This window comes from Bufo gargarizans, chromosome 4 (assembly GCF_014858855.1).
Source record: "Bufo gargarizans isolate SCDJY-AF-19 chromosome 4, ASM1485885v1, whole genome shotgun sequence".
NCBI classification, from domain to species: Eukaryota; Metazoa; Chordata; class Amphibia; order Anura; family Bufonidae; genus Bufo; species Bufo gargarizans.
Genome location: NC_058083.1, coordinates 402626119 through 402651770, shown reverse-complemented (window position 1 = coordinate 402651770; position 25652 = coordinate 402626119). Strand labels below are relative to the sequence as shown.

General features: G+C 41.5%; 1 protein-coding gene across 1 annotated transcript; it reads left to right on the top strand.

The window, feature by feature from the left end:
* LOC122936335 (visual pigment-like receptor peropsin) lies at positions 1-25652 on the top strand. The gene is made up of 6 exons (XM_044292484.1): positions 1-121; positions 3542-3747; positions 18652-18751; positions 22679-22783; positions 23625-23848; positions 25200-25652. The coding sequence occupies exons 1-6, from the start codon at positions 1-3 to the stop codon at positions 25650-25652; spliced, it is 1209 nt and encodes a 402-aa protein (XP_044148419.1).

Sequence of the window (25652 nt, the reverse complement as noted above, 5' to 3'; positions counted from 1 at the left end):
ATGTCCATACAGTTTCCACGGCCAGCACCATGGAGGAACAACAATATGACCCTACCACAAAAAGAAAACCCACTGTCGGAACAAGGGGAGACCATAATAGGCATCTATCTACTTTGTCTTGGTATGTACAGTCAATACACATTATTTCTTGTGTGCAGGTCTCATATAGAAAGACTAAATGATCTACTTATGATAAATATGCATTTAAATCTATCTATCTAACCCGTATCTATCTATCTATCTATCTATCTATCTATCTATCTATCTACAGTATCTATCTATTTATCTATCTATAGTATCTATCTACAGTATGAACCTACAGTATCTATCTATCCACAGTATCTATCTATCTATCTTTATCTACCTATCTATATCTACATATCTCTATCTATCTATCTATCCTTATCTACCTATCTATCTATTTCTAGCTACAGTATCTCTCTATCTATTTCCAGCTACAGTATCTATCTATCTTTATCTACCTATCTATCTATCTACAGTATCTATCTATTTATCTATCTATAGTATCTATCTACAGTATGAACCTACAGTATCTATCTATCCACAGTATCTATCTATCTATCTATCTATCTATCTATCTATCTATCTTTATCTAGCAATCTATATCTACATATCTCTATCTATCTATCTATCTATCTATCTATCTTTATCTACCTATCTATTTCTAGCTACAGTATCTATCTATTTCCAGCTACAGTATCTATCTATCTTTATCTACCTATCTATCTATTTATCTGTCTATGGTATCTATCTACCTCTATCTATCTATCTATCTTTATCTACCTATCTATATCTATCTATCTATTTATCTATCTGTCAACACAATGTTGGGTATACAGGTATATAACACGTAACTGCTTGAACGCCTGAAAGAAGTAATTTTATTATCTACTATTATATAACTCATAGCTCTCTCTATCTTTTTAACTATTTAAACTATTGTATACCTATTTTTTTTATTAAGACAATATGACCTTTAACATTTGCAAACAGAACACTATGTTTTAAAATTCATTCTTCATGAAAATTCTCAGGATTTTCCGACAGGGTACAACACAAGCACCACTGCGATCAGGTACAAATGGATCTATCATTAGCAGAAGTGGATCTGTCAGAATGATTTAATTACAAACTATCTCTCTGTTGCATTACATAATGTACGTCAATGGAAGGACTAAGTCTCATTGCATAACTTACTTGTGTTAAGCTGCAAATCATAAGCAAGCTATTGTCAAGTCAAATTGAAACCATATGAAAAAATACTAAAATAATTCAACATAAGTTTTGGTCACCTGAGTTTCCAACGCTCAAATGTTTTGCATCAAAACCATTTATTGCCACATTACTCCCTTCCCTGAGCTCACTGCCATCCCCTATGAAAGAAATCACAGAATAGCAAGGAAATTTCCTTAAAACTTAACTTTTATTACCCTGATTAAAATTATTGCATAATGATACCCATGGAACAAAGAATGTCCGTCTCTGACCCTACCTAAAGTGGAACACTTGCCCTGATAAGGGCGATCTCACTCTCTTCAAAACTATTCACGGATGGCCCTAATGGATGACTTTAGGGGTACCGAAAACAGACAGTCGTGGAATTGCCTGCGAGTATTTATTTATTTATTTTATGCACTTATATAGCGCTACTATATTCCGCAGCGCTTTACAGACATTAGCATCCAACTGTCCTCAATGGGGCTCACAATCTAAGGTCCCTATCATAGTATGTCTTTGGAGTGTGGGAGGAAACCAGAGAACCTGTTCGAAACCCACGCAAACACAGGGTATAGGCTGGCCAAAGGAGAATATAGCTTGCTCGACCCTACGTAAAGCCCACCCTGATAACAGCTATCCTACTATCTTTGGAACTGCCCCCAATGAGTGTAGAGCAAGGAGGCAAGTTGAGTTGTGGATGTCCGGGTTGATGCAATAGTGATATATGATAGTGTGAACATTCACCTATCATGGGCACCATGCTTTTTAACAGCGTGCAGGTGTCAATGCTATATTTCGCTAACAAACAGTACAAAGCAGTACAGAAACAGCAACCAGCTCAGGTGGTTGAGCAAAATAGTATGAAACATAGTCATTACTCATCTGTCTATGGTGGCAGTGACTACTGAGATAACACTGCCAGCATGATATACACCCCCTACTGAATAATCTACTTTATACAACCTGGGAGGAAGAGAAAGTGAGAGCTCTTCTTGCAATATTCTTGGCTCAGAAAACTGATGGTTGCCTTTCAAGTTGACTGATATGCTGAAATTGATTTGGCAAGTATTAATAGTGTGTCCTATGGATTAGAATAAGGATCTGAACAAGAACAAACGTTTTCATATTAGACTTTGGTCTCACTTGTGTTTTGGCACTATTGAAGAATACAGATTGCTAAATTGTAAATTGTATTCTGCCTTTGCTTGATTTCTTCAGTAATATAAATCTTCAGAACTTTTGAATGGATTCCTTTTTTAATATTGATGTCAGTCTAGCATTAAGAGTCTACAACTGTGCTGTAAATTCACTATTTACGTCCTTCGTCCACTACAATAGCCTACCTGACAACACACAATGTATTGTTCTCAGCATGAGAGAAAGGCGGAAAATTCTCTAATATTTCATTACAAAATGTTTTCTTCTCTCGCGTGTCAAGATCGGATTGCCCTTTTCATAGAAAAAGAAGATCAGATGTCCAAAATTTGGAATGAATGGGTTTTAAGATTATCATATTCACTGCTTTTTTTCAATACATTGTGAAAACTAAGAAAGTTTGTATTGTAACTAAATAAATCAGGCTCCTTTCACACCTGCGTTCAGGTGTCCGCTCGTGAGCTCCGTTTGAAGGGGCTCACAAGCGGCCCTGAACGCAGCCGTCTGGCCCTAATGCATTCTCAGTGGAGGCGGATCCACTGAGAATGCATCCGCCTGCCAGCGCTCAGCCTCCGCTCCGCTCAGTGAGCGGACACCTGAACGCTGCAAGCAGCGTTCGGGTGTCCGCCTGGCCGTGCGGAGGCAAACGGATCCGTCCAGACTTATAATGGAAGTCAATGGGGAGGGTTCCGCTTGAAGATGACACCATATGGCTCAATCTTCAAGCGGATCCATCCCCCATTGACTTTCAATGTAAAGTCGGAACGGATCCGCTCAGGCTACTTTCACACTTAGAAAATTTTTCTAAGTTATAATGCAGACGGATCCGTTCTGAACGGAGCCACCGTCTGCATTAAAATGAGCGGATCCGTTCAGAACGGATCCGATCGAACTCTAGTGTGAAAGTAGCCTAATATTTATAAATATGTTATGCATTGTAAAAACTGATAATGTTTGGTACATAATTATTGTATATAAATTTGTGTACATGCTATAGGTGTCTGTTGTATGTTATAAGTGGGTAATGTTTTCAATTAGTATACTTTTACAATTATTTAGATCTATTATAACATCTTACACTTTCATCATTTTCATCTATACTACTGACTTACTACTGTTACTCACATGTAAATGTTCTTATTTGCAGGATGGATGTCATGGTTTGGAAACAGTATTGTCATTTTTATCTTGTACAAGCAGAGGAACAGTTTGCTGCCCACAGATTATCTTACTTTTAACCTGGCAGTTTCTGACGCCAGTATTTCTGTATTTGGTTATTCCAGAGGCATCATAGAAATCTTCAATGTTTTTAGAGATGATGGCTTTCTCATTACCTCAATATGGACATGCGAGGTAAGAAAGAAAAGCAGAGTTCTGTCTAAGAGTCCCGTAGCATGTCTGTTATATATTTGTGACGTATTGTTTGAAGTTAGGCTTGCTATTTCTCTTGCAGGATTGTGGGAATCAAATGGCCACACATTAGATTTAAAAAAAAAAAAAAATCGGCAAATATAAATACCGTATAATATATACACCAATCATTCATAACAGTAAAGTTTAGAAAGGTGGTACAAGACAAGCAACATCCACATGAATGCCAGGACGCTCAACAGAAGATTGCCTAGTGTAGTGGTTCTCAACCTTTTCTCGCTAAGTATAACCCAGTGTCAAGATTTTTGAATTGAGTACCTCCAAGGAAGCAAATAATCCTAAAGGTTAAAATAATGCTATTCTCACACTGCTGTCTATTCTAAGCCTCCAACAGCCATTTCATCAGATTTGATTGAAAGTATAGCACAGCATGCAGCACTAATTTTCTTGTCAAAATGATAGATTAGAACCCATGATGGATGACTATTACTTTTTTAAATTGCATTCTGTGCTATTAAACATACAGGAGAATACATAACCACATACCTCCATCTAGTGATGTCTCATCCGATTTACATGTTCTCGTTCCTCATCTTCTCCATTCGGAGCAGACCACCATGATGACTTCTTTCAGCCATGTCTCATCTCTGTACAGAGTTTGTCACACAGTAGAAATTAGTAGAAAGTAGCTTGTGCCAGTAGAAAAAAATGTCCCCTTACAATTTGTGCTAGTAGATTACCTTTGTGCCAAATGATTACCTCCATGCCGTTGTTAGCAATGCAATACGGGACACAAGCCTCTTCCAGCCTGTGTCCTGAGCTGTATGCAGCCTGGCTCAGATGGCACAATGATGATGTCATCTCTCTGCATGCACTGGCCTCTGATAGGCTACAGGCAATAGACCTGAGATTAAGAGTAAGTGTTTGGGCAGGGAGATATCGCCCCTATGCCCCAGAGAAGCATTTTACTGTATTGTCATCCTGAGGACTATGATCCAGTTGAATATTGAGAGGCCTTAGGAACCAGCATACCAGTGTACCACAGGTTAACAACCACTGGTCTAGAGCATCACACTGACTTCTTCCCATAGTGCTTCTTGGCATCTTGGTATCATCTCTTCTCTATGTGCTGTAGGTGATGCACACACATCAAGCTGTTATAATATAAAAGAAAATGATTTATTAGACCAGGCCAACTTTTTTTATTGTTCAGTGGTCCAGTTCTGATGCTTATGTGCACTAGACAGGCTAGTGAATCAATGACCAACCTATATACTGTTGCCTGTTCATTGGTTGTAATTTCTGGGACCACTTTTGATAGGTACTATTCACCGCATACTGGGAACACCACACAAGAGCTGCCATTCTGGAGATGGTCTGACCAAGTCATCTCAAAATCACAAATATGGCCCTTGCCAAGATCATTCATATCTTAGTTTGGCCAACAGATCAGAACTGTTCAATCAATGTTAAATTATTGCAGAATTGCTAAGAATGTGTTAGAGGTTGTAATAAAGGGATTGAGAACTGTAGCTTCTCCATTCTGGAAATCACTGTTAGCTTAAGATCATAAATTCATCCAATATGTTCCTATACCACATATCACTGAAATGCCAGCAGACCATTTTGCCTGGATTTCCCCTATAATTCCTATGTAGTAATGTATTACACCTGTTTTACCTATATTTTATAGTTTCATGAACACTTGTCTTAAGGGAAATGAGTCATGACTCATCTATAAAAAAAATGTTTTAGCCAGTTACAACCAAAAGGGTAAAAATATCCTTTTCTTCTCATCTGTTTTCCGATTGTAGATTTTTTATTCTATTTCCTGATCATGATTATAAAGGCAGCCATCCTTCCTGACCTGTAGTTAACAAAAATTACAGCTATATCTTACTCAGCAACCATGGGCCATAGACGCAATGGCCAGGAGCTGACTCATTGACTTTTATGCTCTGTGACTAGATATGAGTGATTCTAAACAAATCAAATGTGACCTTAATTTTCCAACTAGGTTCAATTCTGAATTTCAATTTTTGGTAATTTGATTTAGGTGAATCTTTCAAAATGTCATCAGTCATTTTTCAGATCAGAAGAAAGATAAGGAAGAAGGATCAAATGACCTCAGGACAGGGGTGTAGCTAAAGGGGGTGCAGAGGTAGCAGTTGCTACTGGGCCCAGGAGCCTGAGGGGGCCTAAAGACCCTTGTGCCACATAAGAAGATGCCGGTATTATAGAAAGTGCATGCTGTTCAAGTTACACCTCTGGCTGGAGAGAAGGGGTTAGTTCAAGAATTTGGCATGGGGGTTGCCGTTTAACTTTGTGCCTGATGCAGCATGAAGGCTATGTGCTTCCCTGCCCTTGGCCACAAAGCACTGAAGGAAGGGGGCCCAAGCTGAACTCTTGCACCAGGGCCCATGAGCCTTTAGCTACGTCCTTACCCCAGGAGGTGCATGTATACACAGCATTAGGCATGTGCTGCCAAAATATGAAAAACATTTTTTTAAAACATAAAAATCCTACAGTGCAGTTTGTTTTTAAAGAGGCTGTTTTTTACCACCAGCAATCATGCATTTTTCCATAGCCATATATATTGCTGTCATTTTAAGATGCACTGTCTTGGTGTTAAAGAGATTGAAATAAGTTTATTACTGTTACACTTTTTATTCTGACCTAAATCGAATTGTTTTGCCACGTACATTCCCGCGACAGGTGGCAGGAGATCGGTGAGACTGGCAACACGTGGTTTGACCTGACATGTTTTCCATTTAGATCAAATGACTTCTGTGTTGTTGCTGGTGCTTGCCACACCTTCTTTCCCCAGGTGTGGCTATTAGGGTCATTTAACCTTCTCTATTTATTGTTGTTTCTCCCACTATGCTTTGCGGTTTATAGCTTCTGTTTGAGTTGTGGATAGCTGTTGTGTGGATCTAGGCTGAGTTCCTGATGCTGCCATAGCCACTTGAAGTTAAGTGTTTTCTTTCCCTTTCGTATTTTGTTTGGGTTATTTTGTGTGTTGCATTTCTCTGTCATTTGTATTAAGGCCTGAGCGAGACTCCTATTCGTCCTTCCTTTTGAAGGAACAGGTTGTCTCAGTCCTGACATTAGTACCAGGGTCCTATAGGGTGAATTAGTACACTAGGTATTCCGGTGTATGAACTTTTATTAGGGTTTTACTAGGAGGTGTTCATCTCTTTTCCCTAGTTTCTAAGCCTTATTCCCTCACCCCTTTCCCTCCGATGTTCGGTGTGGTGTTTCCCTCCCACACCTGAACGTGACTATTTTATTCAGACCTGAATCAAATTCACTGACTGATTTGGCCAAATTAAATCTAAATCGAATTTCAAGAAATTGATTCATCTTTATCTGTGACCTGTGCAAAGGTCAGCAGGGAGTAGATAAGCTGGGACAATCCCCTATTGTGAAAGGTGGATCCTGTGTTATCTATATATACATGATATCTGTCATTGCAATCCTGTCTGTACTGCTAAAAGAGATGACTGCAGAAAACTGATCAGTACAGACCCAGAACTGGCTCCTGTTATTAGGCTTTGTAGCCAGTGCAAAAACTGCAGGATTTTAGTAGATACAGTTGTGTTCAAAATTATTCAACCCCCAATGCTGTAAAAGGTTTTAGGGAATTTAGTTTACATTTGTAATTGTGTTCAGAATGAAATCTTACAAGGACTTTTTAAAGAACCAAATGCAACTAAAATGACATCAATTGTTTTTGTAATACAGTATTAAATGTTTTTTTTTGTGATTTCTTCATTGACACAATTATTCAACCCCTTAAAGACTACCACTCTTAAGAACAGAGGTTCATTCAAGTTTTTTCGATCAGGTATTGAAAACACCTGTGGCTGTCAAGGAGCAGCAATCAAGCATAATAAGCACCAATTAGGCAGATTTAAAAGGACTGTGATACTCAGCTCCTTCTAGACATTTACTGGTGTGTTTACAAACATGGTGAAGTCAGGAGAATGGTCCAGGAAGACAAGAGAAGAGGTGATTTCTCTTCACAGGAAGGGCAATGGCTATAAAAAGATTGCAAAGATGTTAAACATGCCAAGAGACACCATAGGAAGCATCATTCGCTAATTCAAGGCAAAGGGCACTGTTGAAACGCTACCTGGTTGTGGCAGAAAGAAGATGCTGACTTCGACTGCTGTGCGCTACCTGAAGCGCAAAGTGGAAAAAAGTCCCCGTGTGACTGCTGAGGAACTGAAAAAAGATTTGTCAGATGTGGGTACTGAAGTTTCAGCTCAGACAATAAGGCGCACACTGCGTAATGAAGGCCTCCATGCAAGAACTCCCAGGCGCACCCCCTTGCTGTCTCCAAAGAATAAGAAGAGTCGACTGCAGTATGCCAAAAGTCATGTGGACAAACCAGAAAAGTTTTGGGATAGTGTTCTGTGGACTGATGAAACAAAATTAGAACTGTTTGGGCCCATGGATCAACGCTATGTTTGGAGGAGGAAGAACAAAGCCTATGAAGAAAAGAACACCTTGCCTACTGTGAAGCATGGCGGGGGGTCAATCATGCTTTGGGGCTGTTTTGCTTCTACAGGTACAGGGAAGCTTCAGCGTGTGCAAGGTACCATGAATTCTCTTCAGTACCAGGAGATATTGGATGAAAATGTGATGCAGTCCGTCACAAACCTGAGGCTTGGGAGACGTTGGACCTTTCAACAGGACAATGATCCCAAGCATACCTCCAAGTCCACTAGAGCATGGTTGCAGATTAAAGGCTGGAACATTTTGAAGTGGCCATCGCAGTCACCAGACTTATATCCGATTGAGAACCTCTGGTGGGACTTAAAGAAAGCAGTTGCAGCGCGCAAGCCTAAGAATGTGACTGAACTGGAGGCTTTTGCCCATGAAGAATGGGCGAAGATACCCGTAGATCGCTGCAAGACACTTGTGTCAAGCTATGCTTCACGTTTAAAAGCTGTTATAACTGGAAAAGGATGTTGTACTAAGTACTAAGATTGAATGTCACTTGGGGGGTTGAATAAAGCTGATAATGATGTGAGCACAGAAAAGACATTTGTGGTTATTTCATTATAAATGTTATGTTATATTTGTCTGACTTACAAGTGCCTCTTTGATTTAATTGTAAACAAGATGACTGAAATGATCAAAATCAATGTCAAACTGGCCAAAACACTCAATTGCAGTGGGGTTTGAATAATTTTGAACACAACTGTAGGTAAACAGATAGATAGATAATCAAAAATTCTTTAGAAATATATTTAACATAAAAACTATTTAAACAATCGGTTATTCCCTTTAATAGTTTTTGTCCATAGTCAAACAAGTTAGGTTTCTGAGCCCTTTAAGAATGCTTAAAAGCTACAGCTATTCCTTACAAGGTGCAAATGGTAAATACTGGGTCATTATTTAGAAAGCAGCAGCAGAAATGTCTTTGATTTCGGAACAATGCAGTGTACTCTGTACTACCGAGCAGGAAAGAAAACTCAGCAAAAATCAATTGACAAAAAAATCGGATGTGGTTTCTGTGACTTGTGCAGCAGCTTTATTAACAGATAATGGAAGGATTAGAGGCGCAGACTAAGTTGACATACAATAGCTACTTTGGCAATCTGGTTTTCAAGCCATTCTAACTCTGTTAAAAAGGGATTAGAAGAGAAAGGTTGGTAAAAAAAAATTCTATGACAGCTGCCATGTGATAAATCCACAGGAGCAAAGGGAAATATTTCATGCATTGATGAAAACAGAGAGAAATGTTTGTATAATTTTTTATCATTATTATTATTATTATAAATTGGCCTCAGCAAGAACAAGAGCCTCCCTATCTTGCTCGGGAAGGGTGATTTTGTGTAAGGTTCTTCCAATGCCAAAAAATTATTGACTACTTCAATACATCAAATATAGTAACATTAGGGGCATCTGTCAGCAGTTTGTTTATTAAAAACTGCTGACAGATAGGTAGGGGCATGAGACAACAGGTATTATATACAGTACTTCTGCCCCAGCTTTTAATCAGTGGATTTCGGTGAAAATAAGCTCTGAATGCTGGGAGTGTCACTCCCACAAGTGTAATGCAAGTGCACTGTGGATGGGCACACAGGTCTCCTGGTTGGACCCAATATCTGTCCTCAGAGGACAAGCATACACTGAGCGTGAAGCACTCCAACCCTTGGTGCAATCTTGGAGCACTTGTTGGAGTGGCACTCGTGACATTGAATGGCCTCTCATGATTAAAAGCAGGGACAGAGGTTTGTATCACCTCCTGTACTTTTTCCCTAACTAGGACAAGTTAGCAATTTGCATCAACAAAACTTGTAAAATACTCCCTTTGAATACTTTATATATACAATATAGTAAAGTGGACCCCCAAATAAAATATTCAAAGTCACAGATTGTAAAATAATAAAACCGTTTATATAGCATTGTTCCATATATTAAACAATTAATAGTGCCATACAGTACCAAATGCAGATAAACAGTACATATAAAACTCAGATAAATGTCCCCAGATAGTGGATAGAGTGCCCAGATAGACATTGAGATATATTATCCTGACGAATAATGCTTTTAGTGCACATGTGCATACAATACTCATGTCAATTGTGTCATATGGTGCACATGTTAAGTGTCATACAATACTTATGCAAACAGTGCCATACAGTTCACATGTAAACAGTAGCATACAATACTCAAGTCAATTGTGTCATATGGTACACGTGTAAACAGTGTTATACAGTTCACATGTAAACAGTGTCATACAATACTTATGCAAACAGTGCCATACAGTGCACATGTAAACAGTGTAATACCATACTTATGCAAACAGTGCCATACAGTGCACATGTAAACAGTGTAATACCATACTTATGCAAACAGTGCCATACAGTGCACATGTAAACAGTGTCATACAATACTTATGCAAACAGTGCCATACAGTGCACATGTAAACAGTGTCATACCATACTTATGTAAACAGTGTCATACAGTGCACATGTAAGCAGTGTCCTACAATACTAATGTAAATTGTGCCATACAGAGCACATGTAAATGGTGTCATACAATACTCATGTAAACAGTGTCATACAGTGCATATGAATAATACACTGCCATTAGCATATGTGGTCCATGTATATAGATTTTTTAGCTATAACTAGAAATAAGCGAATTTTATGTTATGAAATTCATTCACGCTTTGTTTGGTGGTACAACCAGAATTGAATTATGGATTCCGTTACCACGGACCATAATGCAATTCTATGACGGAATGCCTGCATAAAGGATCGGTCCTGTTTCAGTTATGCAGGAGAGGACTCCCCTGCATAACGGAAATGGGACGGATCTGTTATGCTGGCCATAGACTTCTATTATGACAGAATAAAAAACGTAATGCATTCCATCATAGAATTGCGTTATGCTCCATGGTAACGGAATCCATAACGCAATTCTGCTTTTACCACCAAACGAAGCGTGAACGAAATTCTAAATATGAAATTCGATCATCTCTACCTATGTCTTTAAGAAATCCTATCTCTACATACAAGTGTTTTTTTCCTCATTTTTAGTGTATTGCCTTTAAAAAAAGCTTAAAAATTAAACTACACTTTAGTTTATGATATACACTATGCTGTATGTGAAATGTGAGTGCTTAGGTTGTAATACAGATGTACCATGGTTAGCACCTCCGCTATTAACTTAAATTTCTTAACTCATTTCATTATCTTGAGACAAAAGCCCTTGAAAAGCAATTGAAGGTGTTTGCTTAGATTAGATAACCAAACTCAGAAATCTCAGAAAAAAGGAGTGCTAACCATGTTACATCGGTAAGTAGAGATGAGCGAATTTCTCAAAAATTCCATTCGGTCGGTTAGCCGAATTTTCCAAAAAGATTTGCGTTTAAAAACAGAGTTTTCCTAGCTGCAGAGAGCCTGTATAGTGGTGTAGAACACTGCCTTGCAGCAACAGGCGTCACTCTTAGAATCACTGCACACTTCACTTATTTGGGCAGCTACGGGGCCAAAACTGACCAAATAACTCAAGTGTGAACTCAACCAAACAGGTCAAAGTTAGTGTCAAGTATAAAGAACCGTGCAGAGGCCCCAAATCCTACTATAGCATGAAAGAGCACACTTTTTTACACCGTCATCAGCTGATTCAACATAGATGTCTACAGAACCTGTTCTATTAAACGCTTATACTAGTAGAGCCCCCCTGACAGAGTGGAGATGGTGTCAGCAGTAAGTTTGTGTTGACACCACTGATTATTTTGCCCTTCCTCTGATCCATCAGAACAATAACCCCCCAAAAAACGGATCCTGTCTGTTGAGCATCCGCCTTCACTCGGTCAGCATTTGATCAGTAATACATCAGTATTGCTAATGCCCAAAAAAACTGAAGTGGATCCAAAACAGAGATAACATGTGAATGGAATATTTGCATGTCTTCTGTGTTTTGTACCCACTCCTGCTTTTGGCTACCAAATCACAAGCTAATTCTGATGGAACCATAGAGGCCTTACAGCAGCTACACAGACAGGATCCATTTTGTGTCTCATTTTTCCTTTCTTCTGACAGATCAGAAGGGTCAAATAAATGATGATGTCAACTAGGCCAAAAAGGCAAAATAGTGTCCCAGTCATGAAATGGCCAAATGACATAGTGCAGGGGTGGCCAACCTTACAGACACAAAGAGCCAAAAAACAACAACTTATGACTAAGAGGAGCCACAAGCTACACACTTACACACGAGTCTTTTCACCCTACAAGATGCACCTAGGTTTTAACAAAGAAAAATAAGACAAAAAAGGGTAAATCAGATCCCCAATTCTCATCTGACCTCCAAATGAGACCCCCAAAATGAGACCCCCATGCTCGGAACACACAACACAAATCAGACTACCAGTAACAGACCCTCAGTGCTCAGATCTTCCCCCCCCCATGCTCAGATCTGCCCCCCCCCCCATGCTCAGATCTCCCCCAATGCTAAGATCTCCCCCTTTCTCAGATCTGACCCCCCCATGCTCAGACCTGACAAACCCATGCTCAAACAAGACACCCCATGCGCAGATCTGCACCTATGCTCAAATCTGAACCCCTATGCTTAGATCCCCCCCCCATGCTCAGATCAGACCCCCATTGCTCAGATAAATAACCCCTCATGCTCAGATCAGACCCCCATTGCCCAGATCAGGACCCTCCATGTCCAGGGTGGACAGGCGAGTTCTATGGATAACTATGGCCCCTGCCGCACCCGCTCTGATGCCACACTACTGGCCGAGCAGGACAGCATTTCCAGGGCAAACTCGGCCAGTTGCAGCCACAAATACAGTTTGGCTGCCCAGTAGTCCAGCGGATCATCAATGACAGCTGGCAGGGTGCACTCCAAGTATGCCACCACCTGCTGGTTCAAGTTCTGCTCTAATTCTAGCTGCTGGTAAGTAGTCTCTTCACTATGCGGATGAAGGCTGCTGCTGATGGAGCTGGCACTGCTCCTGCCACCCCCCCCCCCCCAGCAGCCATGGTAGTGGAAAGTGAGGGCCCCGGTCAGACCTGCGAGAGGTTGGACGATGACGCAGATAGGCAGCAGCCAACTGACTACATAGGATGTCTCTATAGTAGTTCAGTTTGTCCTCCCTCTCAGCATGTGTAAAAAAGGCCCCCATTTTGGACCGGTAGCGAGTTTCTAACATGGTGGAGAGACAGTATTCATCCCTCTGCCGAATGGTGACAATTCGGCTGTCACTACGGAAGCAAGTGAGCATGCATCAGGCCATTTGCGCAAATGACACCATCTCCACTGCATACTGCCATGGTGCGTCTGGGTCATCTGCCTAGTCTACCTCATCTCCCTCTTGATCCTCTGGCTGCTCCTGCTCCTCCTCTCCTGTCACCTGTGTAGAAAAACTACCCATTTTGCTACCCATTGCTTGTGCTCCAATGTCCTTCTCCTCCAGTTCAGCCCCTACAGGGCTGATGTGACCGTGAGATGTAGGCACCACGTCTCCAGTCCCCTGAACAGCCAGATTTACCAGCATCTTTTCCAGGATATGAATCAGTGGAATGACGTTGTTCATCCCGTGGTCCTGGTGACTAGTATAATACCACAATAATTTTGAATGACCCCCATTTCTCAGTTCTATTGTTTGCATGTGAAATGTTGTGCAGCCATGCTTTAATTAGATCTCTATATGCTTGATTGATGGATATGCACCTGTGACAATGATTGTGTTAGTCTAAATTTTCTTGTAGTAGACTGACAAATAAAGTGTGAGCTGCCACTGGCTAACATCAGTTACACAGGGGAGTACTGTATCATCTGCCTGTATCATCAAGAAAATGTTTATGGCCTTTCTCTGTTCGTACAGTCGGTCAAACATATGGACAGTGGAATTCCAACGGGTGGAAACGTTGCATATCAGGCTATCTTGGGGGACGCCTTTCTGCCGCTGTAGCTCAAGGAGGGTGTGCTTGGTGTTGTACGAGTGGCTTAAGTGCATGCAAAGCTTCTTGGCCATTTTTCCAAGGTCTTGCAGATGGGTGGAAGACTTCAGGAAATGCTTGACAACCAGATTCAACATGTGTGCCATGCAGGGAGCATGGCTCAGCCCTCCTTGATGCAGTGCCAACACCATGTTCTTCCCGTTGTCGGTTACCATGGTTCAGATTTTGAGTTGTCTCGGAGAAAGCCAGGATTCGATTTCTTGATGACGGGCACAGAGCAGTTCCTTCTCTGTGTGACTCTGTTCGCTCATGCAAACTAGTTGCAGAACAGCAATGCATGACACCACCGTGCCCTGCACTTGTGGTATGCTGGTGGGCCACTTTGAATTGTCTCTGCGGTGGAGGCTGAGGACAAGGTGGAGGATGAGGAGGCAGAGGCGGACATTGTCACAGGACCAATGGCGTTAGAACGTGGAGGTGAAAGCAGCATCACCTGGCCAAGTTGCTGGTTTGTCTGGGCAGGAACCACATTCACCCAATGGGCCATAAAGGACATATATTGTCCTTGACCGCAGTTACAGCTCCACGCGACGGAAATGCCGTGCACTTTGGCAGACACCAGCAAGCTCAAGGACTGGCCCACCTTCTGTTCTGCATATGTGTGCAGGGCTGGTACTGCCTTTTTGGCAAAGAAATGACAGGTTTGGACTCTCCACCTTAGCTCGGCACAAGCCATCAGTTCTCTGAAAGGTGCAGTCCACCACTTGGACAGGGAGGGACTGCAGTACCAGCAACTTGGCCAGGAACACGTTCAGCTTCTGCACCATTGGATGAGTGCACGCATACTGTTGTCTCTTGGCAATCGCTTCGGTGATCGATTGCTGACGGAGTGACTGATTAGGAGGAGGGGGAGCAGAAGCATCAGGACCAGCAGATGATGGGAAGGACAGACAGCTCCCTTCGGATGAGGTGGTGGAGCCTTGACTGCCTGAAATCGGATGCGTGCCACTGGTTGCTGTGGCAGGCTAGACCACCACATTGGAGCCATGGTTCTCCCAAGCCACTTTATAGTGACACTGCATATGTTGAGGCAGGGCTGTGGTGCAAACATTGGCACCCTGGCCACGCTTCACCTTCTGCCCACCGATTTGACAAATGGCCGTGTTCACCTCCCCCGGCGGCTTAACAAAAAACTGCCAGACCGCCAAGTAGGTGATTTTACGCTCAACACTCCGCACTGACTAACTGCTACCTTCCTCTGTGAAACCCTGCAACACTCCTTTCCAGGCAGGTAGGCTCCTGCGCAGCGGGTGGTCTACCCCGGGCACATTTGGCTCCCGACCTCCCACTGCTGCCACCCTGCTGACTCCCAGCCACGCTACCGACTTGCTGGTGTCATGGTACGTTCTGTGACAGAGATTAGAAGATCGGAGAGACTGACTGCACATGAGGTTAACTGACAGTCTCTTGATTCTCAGTGTTGTGGTTTAGTAATGACCACACCTCTTGTCAGGTGCAGCCCATGGTCATTATTGCATTTCCTACTTAGTTTGGTCTCACACTTCATACCATGCTGTTGACATTCTCTGCTTGGATTTGGAAGAGTTGGTGTGTGGACCTTACCTGTTTTCCTGCTCATCCATTTTCTATAAGATTAGTTGTACTGCTCTTTGTATTTGTTTGTTCCCCTGTGCTTGTTGTTACTAGGCCTCAGGGAGACGCTGGTTCGTTCACCTGGGAAGGAACCAGTAGTATCATTCCCTGCCACTACCTAGGGCATTTCAGGGCTCCTAAGGTCTAGGATCCGGCGTATGTATTTTCCCACCTTTAGTGTCTATAAATACTGACAGGAGTTAGGGCCAGGTTTAGGGGCTTCCTAGGAGGTGACCTTTTCCCTCTCCCTAGCCTTGAGGCCTAGTTCTGTTTCCCTCCCCTCCCCTGTATTCGTGACAGCTGGCCCCACCGCTGCTTAACACACAAGCTGTCACCCTCTTGTCCCAATGATGATGAAGCCCCTACGTCACCTGGCTCCCAATTGTGATCGGCTACATCATCACTGAGTACTGTCTGCACGTCACTGATGTCCTCCTCAATGGTCTGTGAGCCAGGAGCCTGACCTCTTGAAACACCAGCTCCCACGCCACTCTCCTCATCACTACTTTCACGCCTACCGAATGAAGCGGCAGATGTCTCCTCTGGATCTTGGCTGTGCAGTAGCTGCTGACTGTCCTTTAATAGCTCATCCTCGCTGTCTAGTGGAGCTGATCCCACAACATATAGTACTTCTCTGGCTGAGGGAACAGAAAAGGGCAGAGGCAGGTTGAGGACAGATGAGGGCACATTATTATTATCATTTATTATTAAAGCGCCATTCATTCCATAGCACTGTACATATGAGAAGAGGTATACATACATAATACAGACAATTGCACTAATCATAAACAAGACGAGTTACAAACTGGTACAGGAGGAGAGAGGGCCCTGCCCTTGAGGACTTACAATCTTACAATCTCCTGGGCCATGCCAACTAAGGGTTGTGTCTGAAGAACCCACCAACTCTTGGCTGGGGGTGTCTGATGTCACTTGCAATGAAGTCGAACATTGAGTCAACCATTCAAGAACCGCTGGGTTACTGATCAAAACACAACCACTAGCTGACACTGGGATCTCAGGCCTCTTGAAGTGAACCCTGCTGCCACACCTTCTTACTCTGCTGCGACCTGTGCCTGCGCCAGAAACATTTAGGCCTGTGCCCCTGTGCAGGGCCTGTCACTTCTCTGTCTGACATACCGTTAGATCAAATAAGTAAATAAAAAGGAAATTAATACATGCCAAAACGGCTAATAAGCCCTTTTTCTTTTTCCCCACTAATACATGCCCAAAAAAGGCTTTAGAACATATAACTGCGGCCGTGAACGGCATATAATTACTACGTAAAAATGGAGAAGCCAAGCTTGATAAGAGGTGGGGAGGTTAAACATCTATTGTCTGCCACATACAATGCTGTCTTGACACCTTTTTCTGGGAAGTCTTTATCACCTACTGACTCCAATTAGGATAATGGAATCAACACCTTTGACCCAATGCTGGGTATAATTGATTCAGTTACATATTTATTCCCAGAATTTTTGTACAGTCACTCAGAATTGAGAAAGCTCGTTAGAAGAACGAGTGAAATGTTTTCAAGAAATCTACAGTACGTCCAGTTGCCTTGATTTATTATTTACAGATATACCATGACCTGGATAAATGAGAACCTTCACAGACACATTGCACTAAGTATTGTTGTGACATCACAGCACTATGTCTGTAGCATGTATGTATGGACAGCTACACTAAAATCACTATCTAACCTACACTGACTATCTCCCACTAACTATCTGTATTATATATATGAGCTTACTAACTTCCTAAAGTAATTGGATAAGGAGTATGATCCAGATAAAGGCACAGAGCACAGTAATGTCACTGCTTTCTCAGAGAACTGCAAAAAAAACAGAAGAAAATGGCTGCTGTGTTGGTTCTTATATAGTAAGAGGTAAGCAACTTTCCTATTGGTTGCTAGGGATGTTGCTAAGCTCTGACAAAGACATTGCAGCCTTCTCATTGGCCCACAAGCAAGAAGGGAGGTGACTGAGGAATTAAAAATCTAGACTATTCGCAATGACGAATATATAGCACTATATTCAACACTAGTTATAGGGAGGTTATTACTTGATCAAATTTCGATAACTTTCAAAGTTAACAAAAAAAAAAAAAACATGGAAAAAACCCTTGTTCTTAATCATGAATATTAATGTAGATTCTGATTGTGTTCATGTTTAATTGGGAGAATTTCTTAAAGGAGTGACTTATGCAGTAAGGAAATGTGAAATTGGATATTTTTGGAAAAAAATAGTAAAGGAAATATTCAGCACAGGGCACGCTATAATTATTTGGTATAATTATCCCTGGCCATATGAGACAACCTCATTATGATTAATTCATGACCACATGATATTTTATATTCTTCTCTTGGATAACATAATAGATGATATTACAGGACTTTCTCAAGCTAGAAATGATATTCATCAATATATAAAAGTGACAAAAGCTCATTGCTTGGGGCTTTGGCTACTTGAAATGTGATCTAACTAGAAAAGAAAGCCCTTGGTCTTTTGGGATAGTTTAGCACTCACTTCTTATCAATGGCTCACTGGGGATGATGTCAACTGCCCTTTGGCATATTGATGAGTTATACAGATTTCGGAAAAAAGTTTGTGTCCTAATATATATTTTTTTCTCTTCTTGGAATATTGTTGCTACTGACAACTGGGTTGCAGAATTTAAAATGGTTATCAAACATCTGGAGACACAAGTCAACTAAGAATAGTATTGTTATCAGGAAGGATCCTTAGAAATATTAACTGAACCCGAACATCAGAAATGTGACGTTTGTTCTTTTTCATTACAGGTGGATGGATTTCTCACACTGCTTTTTGGTCTGGCCAGTATAAATACCCTTACCCTCATTAGTGTAACTCGCTATATTAAAGGTTGCCATCCACAAAGAGGTAAACTTTAAAGTGGCAGTACTTTCTCTTAGCATTTCTAAAACCCACTTCAATTTTCATAGCTGCAAATTTTTATAATGAAAAGTATTATAATAAAAAGTTTTGCAAATTGCTAATATAATTGACATATGTCTGAAAGCAGCAGAGATTTCTATTATATAGGGTAATTATATCAGACCAGAAACCCCTTTAAATTCAACATCAACACTTGACTGAAATGCTGTGGGTCTGTCGAATCTGCAGAGTTGTGCAGTACCAGCAAAGCTGTAGTATTTCAGTCTTGTGTGGATTGGGCCGGCCCTTGAGGTGTGCGAGCTGTGCGGCAGCACAGGGCACCATGGCAACAGGGGCGCCCAGGCGGCCGACACAGCTCGTATTCAGTCTCTTACAACAGGCCGGCCCGAGATTGTGTGAGGCGAGCCTGGCGAGCTGAGCTGCTGCAGCTGCCAGGTCAGGTTCCGAAGAGTGGAGGGGGAGCTTAGGGGCACAGGCGCAGCGTCCAAGTGCTGCGCCTTCACAGAGAGCCACGGAAGGATCCGCTCAATGTGTGAGGGAGGCGGCCGGTGCTCTGCAGACAGGGAGGGAGCAGAAGACTTTAAATAGTGAGTACCTGTTCTTATTGTTTTTTTTAATTACCAAATATCTTTCATTAAATGGGGGCAGGGTCTAATTAAGGGGGGCAGGGGACGGGATAAGGGTGACAGACACTGGGTATGATTAAGGGGGCAGGGGATTGTATAAGAGTGACACTGGGTATGATTAAGGGGGCAGGGGACTGGATAAGGGTGACACTGGGTATGATTAAGGGGGCAGGGGACTGGATAAGGGTGACACTGGGTATGATAGGGGCAGAGGACTGGGTAAAGGTGACAGGGTATGATTAAGGGGGGCAGGAGACTGGCTCTGAGTGACACAGTATCATTTAGGTGGGCAAGGTCTAATTGAGGGGACAGGGGACTGGGTAAGGGTGACACTAGGTATAATTAAGAATGGCAGGGAACTGGGTAAAGGTGACAGGGTATGATTAAGGGGAGCAGGGGACTGGATAAGGGTGACAGACACTGAGTATTATTAAGGGGGCAGGGAACTGGATAAGGGTGACACTGGGTATGATTAAGGAGCAGGGGACTGGCTTTGGTTGACACTGGGTATGATTAAGGGGGACAGGGGACTGGGTAAAAGTGACAGGGTATGATTAAGGGGGGCAGGGGACTGGCTCTGAGTGACACTGGGTATGATTAAGGGGGCAGGGTCTAATTGAGGGGGCAGGGGACTGGGTAAGGGTGACACTGGGTATGATTAAGAAGGGCAGGGGACTGGGTAAAGGTGACAGGGTATGATTAAGGGGGGCAGTGGACTGGCTCTGGGTGACACTGGGTATGATTAAGGGGGGCAGGGGACTGGGCAAAGGTGACAGGGTATGATTAAGGGTTGCAGGAGACTGGCTATGGGTGACACTGGGTATGTCATCAAAGTTTCACCTTTTTAACCCTTCCCATAGCTTTCTAGCAGCCTTACAGTTAATAAAAACGTTACCTTTATGAGCAATCCTGGACTTATAAAACCGGAAAAAAACAACTTAGTAGCATATGCAAAGGAGGGCTCTCAAGTGCCCAGGGGCGGCGTTACCCTCATAGGTGACCAGCTAGCTCAGCTTTATCGTCGCTTCCCCCCACCCATTCTTTTCCTCTGCCCGCCCATCCTTTCCTTCTGACTGCCCATCTACTTACTTCTTGTTTCGCCGAGGGAAAGGTGGGCGAAAGAATGGGCGGGGGGAAGCGACAATATGGCTGAGCTAGCTGGGCACCTATGAAGGTATCGCCGCCCCTGGGCACCTGCGAGCCCTCATTTGCATATGTTACTAAGTTGTTTTTATGCCGGTTTTATAGGTCCAGGATTGCTCATAAAAGTAAAGTTTTTATTAACTGTAAAGCTGCTAGAAAGCTATGGGAAGGGTTAAAAAGGTGAAACTTTGATGACAGACTCCCTTTAAGGGGGGCAGGGTCTAATTGAGGGGGCAGGGGACTGTGTAAGGGTGACACTGGGTATGATTAAGAAGGGCAGGGGACTTGGTAAAGGTGACATGGCATGATTAAGGGGAGCAGGGGTCTGATTAAGGGGTGCAAAGGGTTGATGAAGGGGTGCAGCCTGGGGATTGATGAAGGGGTTGATCTATACCTGCAGTACAGGGTTTTATGTATTATTCAGTTGATCGCTAGGTGGTATCTAGTGCAGCCCTATGTTATTTGGTATTTTGTTTATCTATTCTTTATTTGGCGCAAATGTTGGCGTACTACATTTAGGAAATTCATATTATCTGTACACTGCTGCTACGAATCTTGCATTTTTTTTGTATCTATACTTAAAAGGGCCTCTCTTTTAAATATAGCGGGGCGCCACAAGATTAGCTTGCACAGGGCACCTGAACACCTAAGGCCAGCCCTGTGTGGATATATTCTAAAAGTCAAATCTAGGATGATCACTCTCAAAGATAATTAAAGTATTTAATTTTTTCTGCAGAACAGTATCTCATATCTATAACATAAATAAAGAATATAGACGTTATGACAGAATACATGTAAAAATGACATTGATATTTAATAATTTGTAAAAGAAAATGTAAGCCTGTAGTTTACAGTTCCCTACCTGCAGGCTCTCTGGAAATGTTAAGAAACCTCAACAGTCACCCAAAACAGTAAAAATTAGATGGGGATAGTGCAGTCTCATGTTGTCAGAGGGGAGAGGGAACATTAGGAGTGATATGATTGGATCAGACTGAACCTACTGGATCTAATGATGGGTAAGGACCTTACAATCATCCCAAGCATGATCAACATGCTTAAAGGGAACCAGTCCACCATGTGGATATTTGATTATAATCTAACTAATTATATACAATCATTAATTACTAAAAAGTGCCTTAGATGTATTCACTTACTGGTGTGACAGATGGTTACCTCATAATATACACACAAAGATGCCGCATGCTAATAAGCTGATTTGAGTCCAGCGTGATGTCAACTGAGTCCAGCGTTTTTTTAAATCAGAACTATAGCCACTCCCCTGCCCACCTGCTGCTGATTCATATGAAAAAAAACTGTAATTCAGCAGCAGGTGGGCGGGGAGAGTCAGGAGCTCATAAATATTAATGACTCATCATTATCAGCTGGAGCTTTTCCATACAAGATGTTGGCAGATTGACTGGGTCAATTAAAGAAAGTGACCCAGCATTTTGCTAAGAGAATCAGTCACTTATTTATGTTGCCCTTAGTTAGGACACCATAAAACTGGTGACAGGTTCCCTTTAACCCTTTGTTCCTGTGTCTCAGGTTGAAGCTACTGGTTTCAGTGGGTTCTGCCTATGATCTAATGATCGGTGAGAAGTTGGACCTTCTGATCGTTCCCCAGCAGATAAACATGCTTAATCCTTTGTTCCTATAGCAGCTAAGCTGCTGCTAAAGGTGTCTGACAGTGGCTTGTTCCCCTCTCTGAATTGAAATAAACAAGCATACTTGGCCAGTTTGGACAAAATAGCTGTTGGCTTACAATTTTAAGTTATTTCTCAGTTCAGAATTTTCCACTGTAATTCTCTATTCATCTCTAAAAGAGCCATACATTACACACTAGTCATGACATCAAGGAACTCATTACCTTGATGACCCTGAACACTGCTTCTGGTTATTATACTTGTAAAGAATGGAAAGATGAGCAGTCAGGGTCATTGCTGGGGCAAACTAGAACAGGAATGCTACATAAATATGTTAGCCGTGCCAAGCCTTTCTCGTTTTTCACCCTTTAGAAATTGACCTAAATGAGTGTAAATTATTTTAAATATCCATTTCGCCCAAAGTATGACTGAATTTGTATGCTGAATTGAATTTAAATTTACCACATAAATACTAATCATACATATATTATATTCCACAGCAAACTGCATTAGCTTTGGCAGCATTACAATATCATTGGTGCTGATCTGGATTGCAGCTTTGTTCTGGTCAGTGGCTCCTTTACTAGGTTGGGGAAGCTATAGAGGTAAGTTGCCTACCAGGTTTACTAAACATTACAAATTATATTGGGTCAGAATATTTCAGATGTGATGTTCAGCCCTCACATGTAACAAAGAACACTGCAATTAAATGTGTCCTCTTGCTAAATAACTATGATCAATGTACTACTCCAGATATATCTTGAACAACCTTGAGACATGTTTTGGCAACGAATGACTTCTCATCATGAGCTTTATAAATTAGCAGAACTTATATTCCCTGTTGTATGACAAAACAAATTCGGGCAGCTATAAAGGGTGCAGAGGTGGCAGTCAAACTCAGGCCCTGTAACCTGAGAGGTCCAAAAACCCTTCCGCTACATAGGAAAATTGTATTTGGAATGACACATAGTAAGTGAGGAACCGATTTTGAATCATGGCCAAAATGTTCAGCATCAGGTTGATAGTGTATAAACCACCCAGAACATTGGCATGGAAATCTTCCAAATCCTAGTAGAAATTTGAGCTTCCAAAGCAATTTTTACACGTTCCCCAATGTTGTTGTTCAGTCATGGAAATTTAAGAAGTCTCATCTATAAAAACCTACACATGCACTAAAATGTCTTTAGACACATTTTGGAGGACCTTCTTGTACAATGATGGCCATGACTATTGAACATTATACATGAAGTCTACTAGATTTGTAATAATACAAAATATTTATTACTTTACAGTCTTGGGATAGCCAGGAGAGAGTATCCCACAATTGTACTAAGGTCATAAATTTTGTTATGTACAGATATACAGTAGCCTGTTATCACCATAATATAAATTGTACTATGTCTATATTGGTTACATTATTAATTGCACATTTTCTTATTTTTCTAGATCGGATGTATGGAACTTGTGAAATTGACTGGTCCAAAGCCAGTTTTTCCACAATTTTTAAATCCTATATTGTGTCCATTTTTATATGCTCCTTCTTCTTACCTGTGTTGGTGATGGTGTTCTGCTATGTTTCCATCATTAACACTGTTAAATCAAGCCGCGCTTTGACTACAGAAGGCAATTTATCAGAAAGACAAAGGATGGTGGAAAGAGATGTAACTAGGGTATGTTTACTAATATAAAATATTCAATTTCAGCCAAGAGTCTAGATAAAAAAAATGCTGAAAAGAGTGAGACTTTATCACTTTCAATACAAATTTTCCCAGCAAGGCTCATTTTCAGCAATATTTGACCTGGAGGGAACAATGCTGCTTAACAAAATTTACAAAAACATTTAGCATTTTCACACAGAATTATTTCCTCAATAATATTGTACAATATATTACAGTCTATATGGATAAGAACCCCTAACTAATAGTAATATTTTTCCTCCTTATGTTTATTTTTTTATTTCCACTTTATGATTTTACAATGTATTTTCTATAGACATGATTTCCCACTGTAATTGCAGCTGCATAGCCTGACACTCAACATTCACCTTCCCAATCATTGGGAACAGGTTTTAGGAACCAGTAGCATGTCAACAAACTATATATACCTCAGTAGAGCAGGTGTGCATAAGAAACTTTGCAATTTTTATTTTATTCCCTTTATTCCCTTTTATTCCCTTCCCTCCTTCTGAATAGGGTTGAGTGAACCCGTGGAAGTTCGGGTTTGCCCGATTCGGCAGAACTTTAGGTCAAAGTTTGGGTTCGGGACCCAAACTTCACCCCAATCCAGGACCCCATTTAAGTCAATGGGGACCCAAACTTCACTTAATTATTTTCCACTCTTACATGGTTAGAACGGAAAATAACAGCATTCTTAAAAGACGCGGTGAGCACGATGATGTCACCGCAGGTCCTTTTGCAGGTCCTGAAGAAAAGATGAGGTGAGGTTTTCTTTTTTTTAACCCCTCAATAGACATTTTATTTAGCATTCTGTTTTAAGAATGCTATTATTTTCGGTTATAACCATGTTATAAAGGAAAATAATAAAATCACCTGAACACTGAACCCGAACCCTAACTTCAGTGAAAAAGTCCGGGTTTAGGTCCGGGTACCCGAACTCGCAAAGTTAAGTACGAACCCGAACTTTATAGTTCGGGTTCGCTCAACTCTACTCCTGAATGAACATTTTCTACAAAATCTGCCCTAACATTCAAGACAGACTGTCATCTCACTGAAGGATACAATTACATGCTGCCTATAGAAGTCTATTGATAAGATATATTACAAAGTTTCATATGTTAACCTGTACTGCTGATTTATGTAAAGTTTGTTGAAAGTACAGTGACCATATACATTTCCCGGCAGTACCACCACTAGGGAAATTAAGCATTATACAATTCCATAGGTCTGCCCGAGCAATGGACACTCTGCACCACCTAATGACCATATTATACAATGTAGCAGAGTTCTATAGAATTTACCAGATGTTTTGACGGAGTAAACTATATTTTCTTTCTATTTACAGGTGTCAATTGTGATTTGTACAGCCTTCATAATTGCTTGGTCTCCATATGCTGTTATATCTATGTGGTCTGCAAGTGGATATTATGTGCCTAGTCTTACTAGCATATTGGCAAGCCTCTTTGCAAAATCTGCCAGTTTCTATAATCCCCTCATCTACTTTGGGATGAGCTCCAAGTTCAGAAAGGATCTAAGCATCTTGCTTCCATGCACTCAGAAGAGTGGCAAGGACCCAGTCCGGTTGAAACGTTTCAAACGTCTAAAGCACAAACAGGAACCTGTTCAACAATTGAGGCATGAGAAATGCCTTGAACATCCAGAAGGACAAGTCGCACCTAGTCATGACTCTGGGGTGGGAAGCCCTAGCAATAGCCCTCCACTTGAATTGAAAGATGTCTACAACTGTCATCTAACTATAACACCTGAAAACCCTAGTTATCAATGTGATCGATTATGA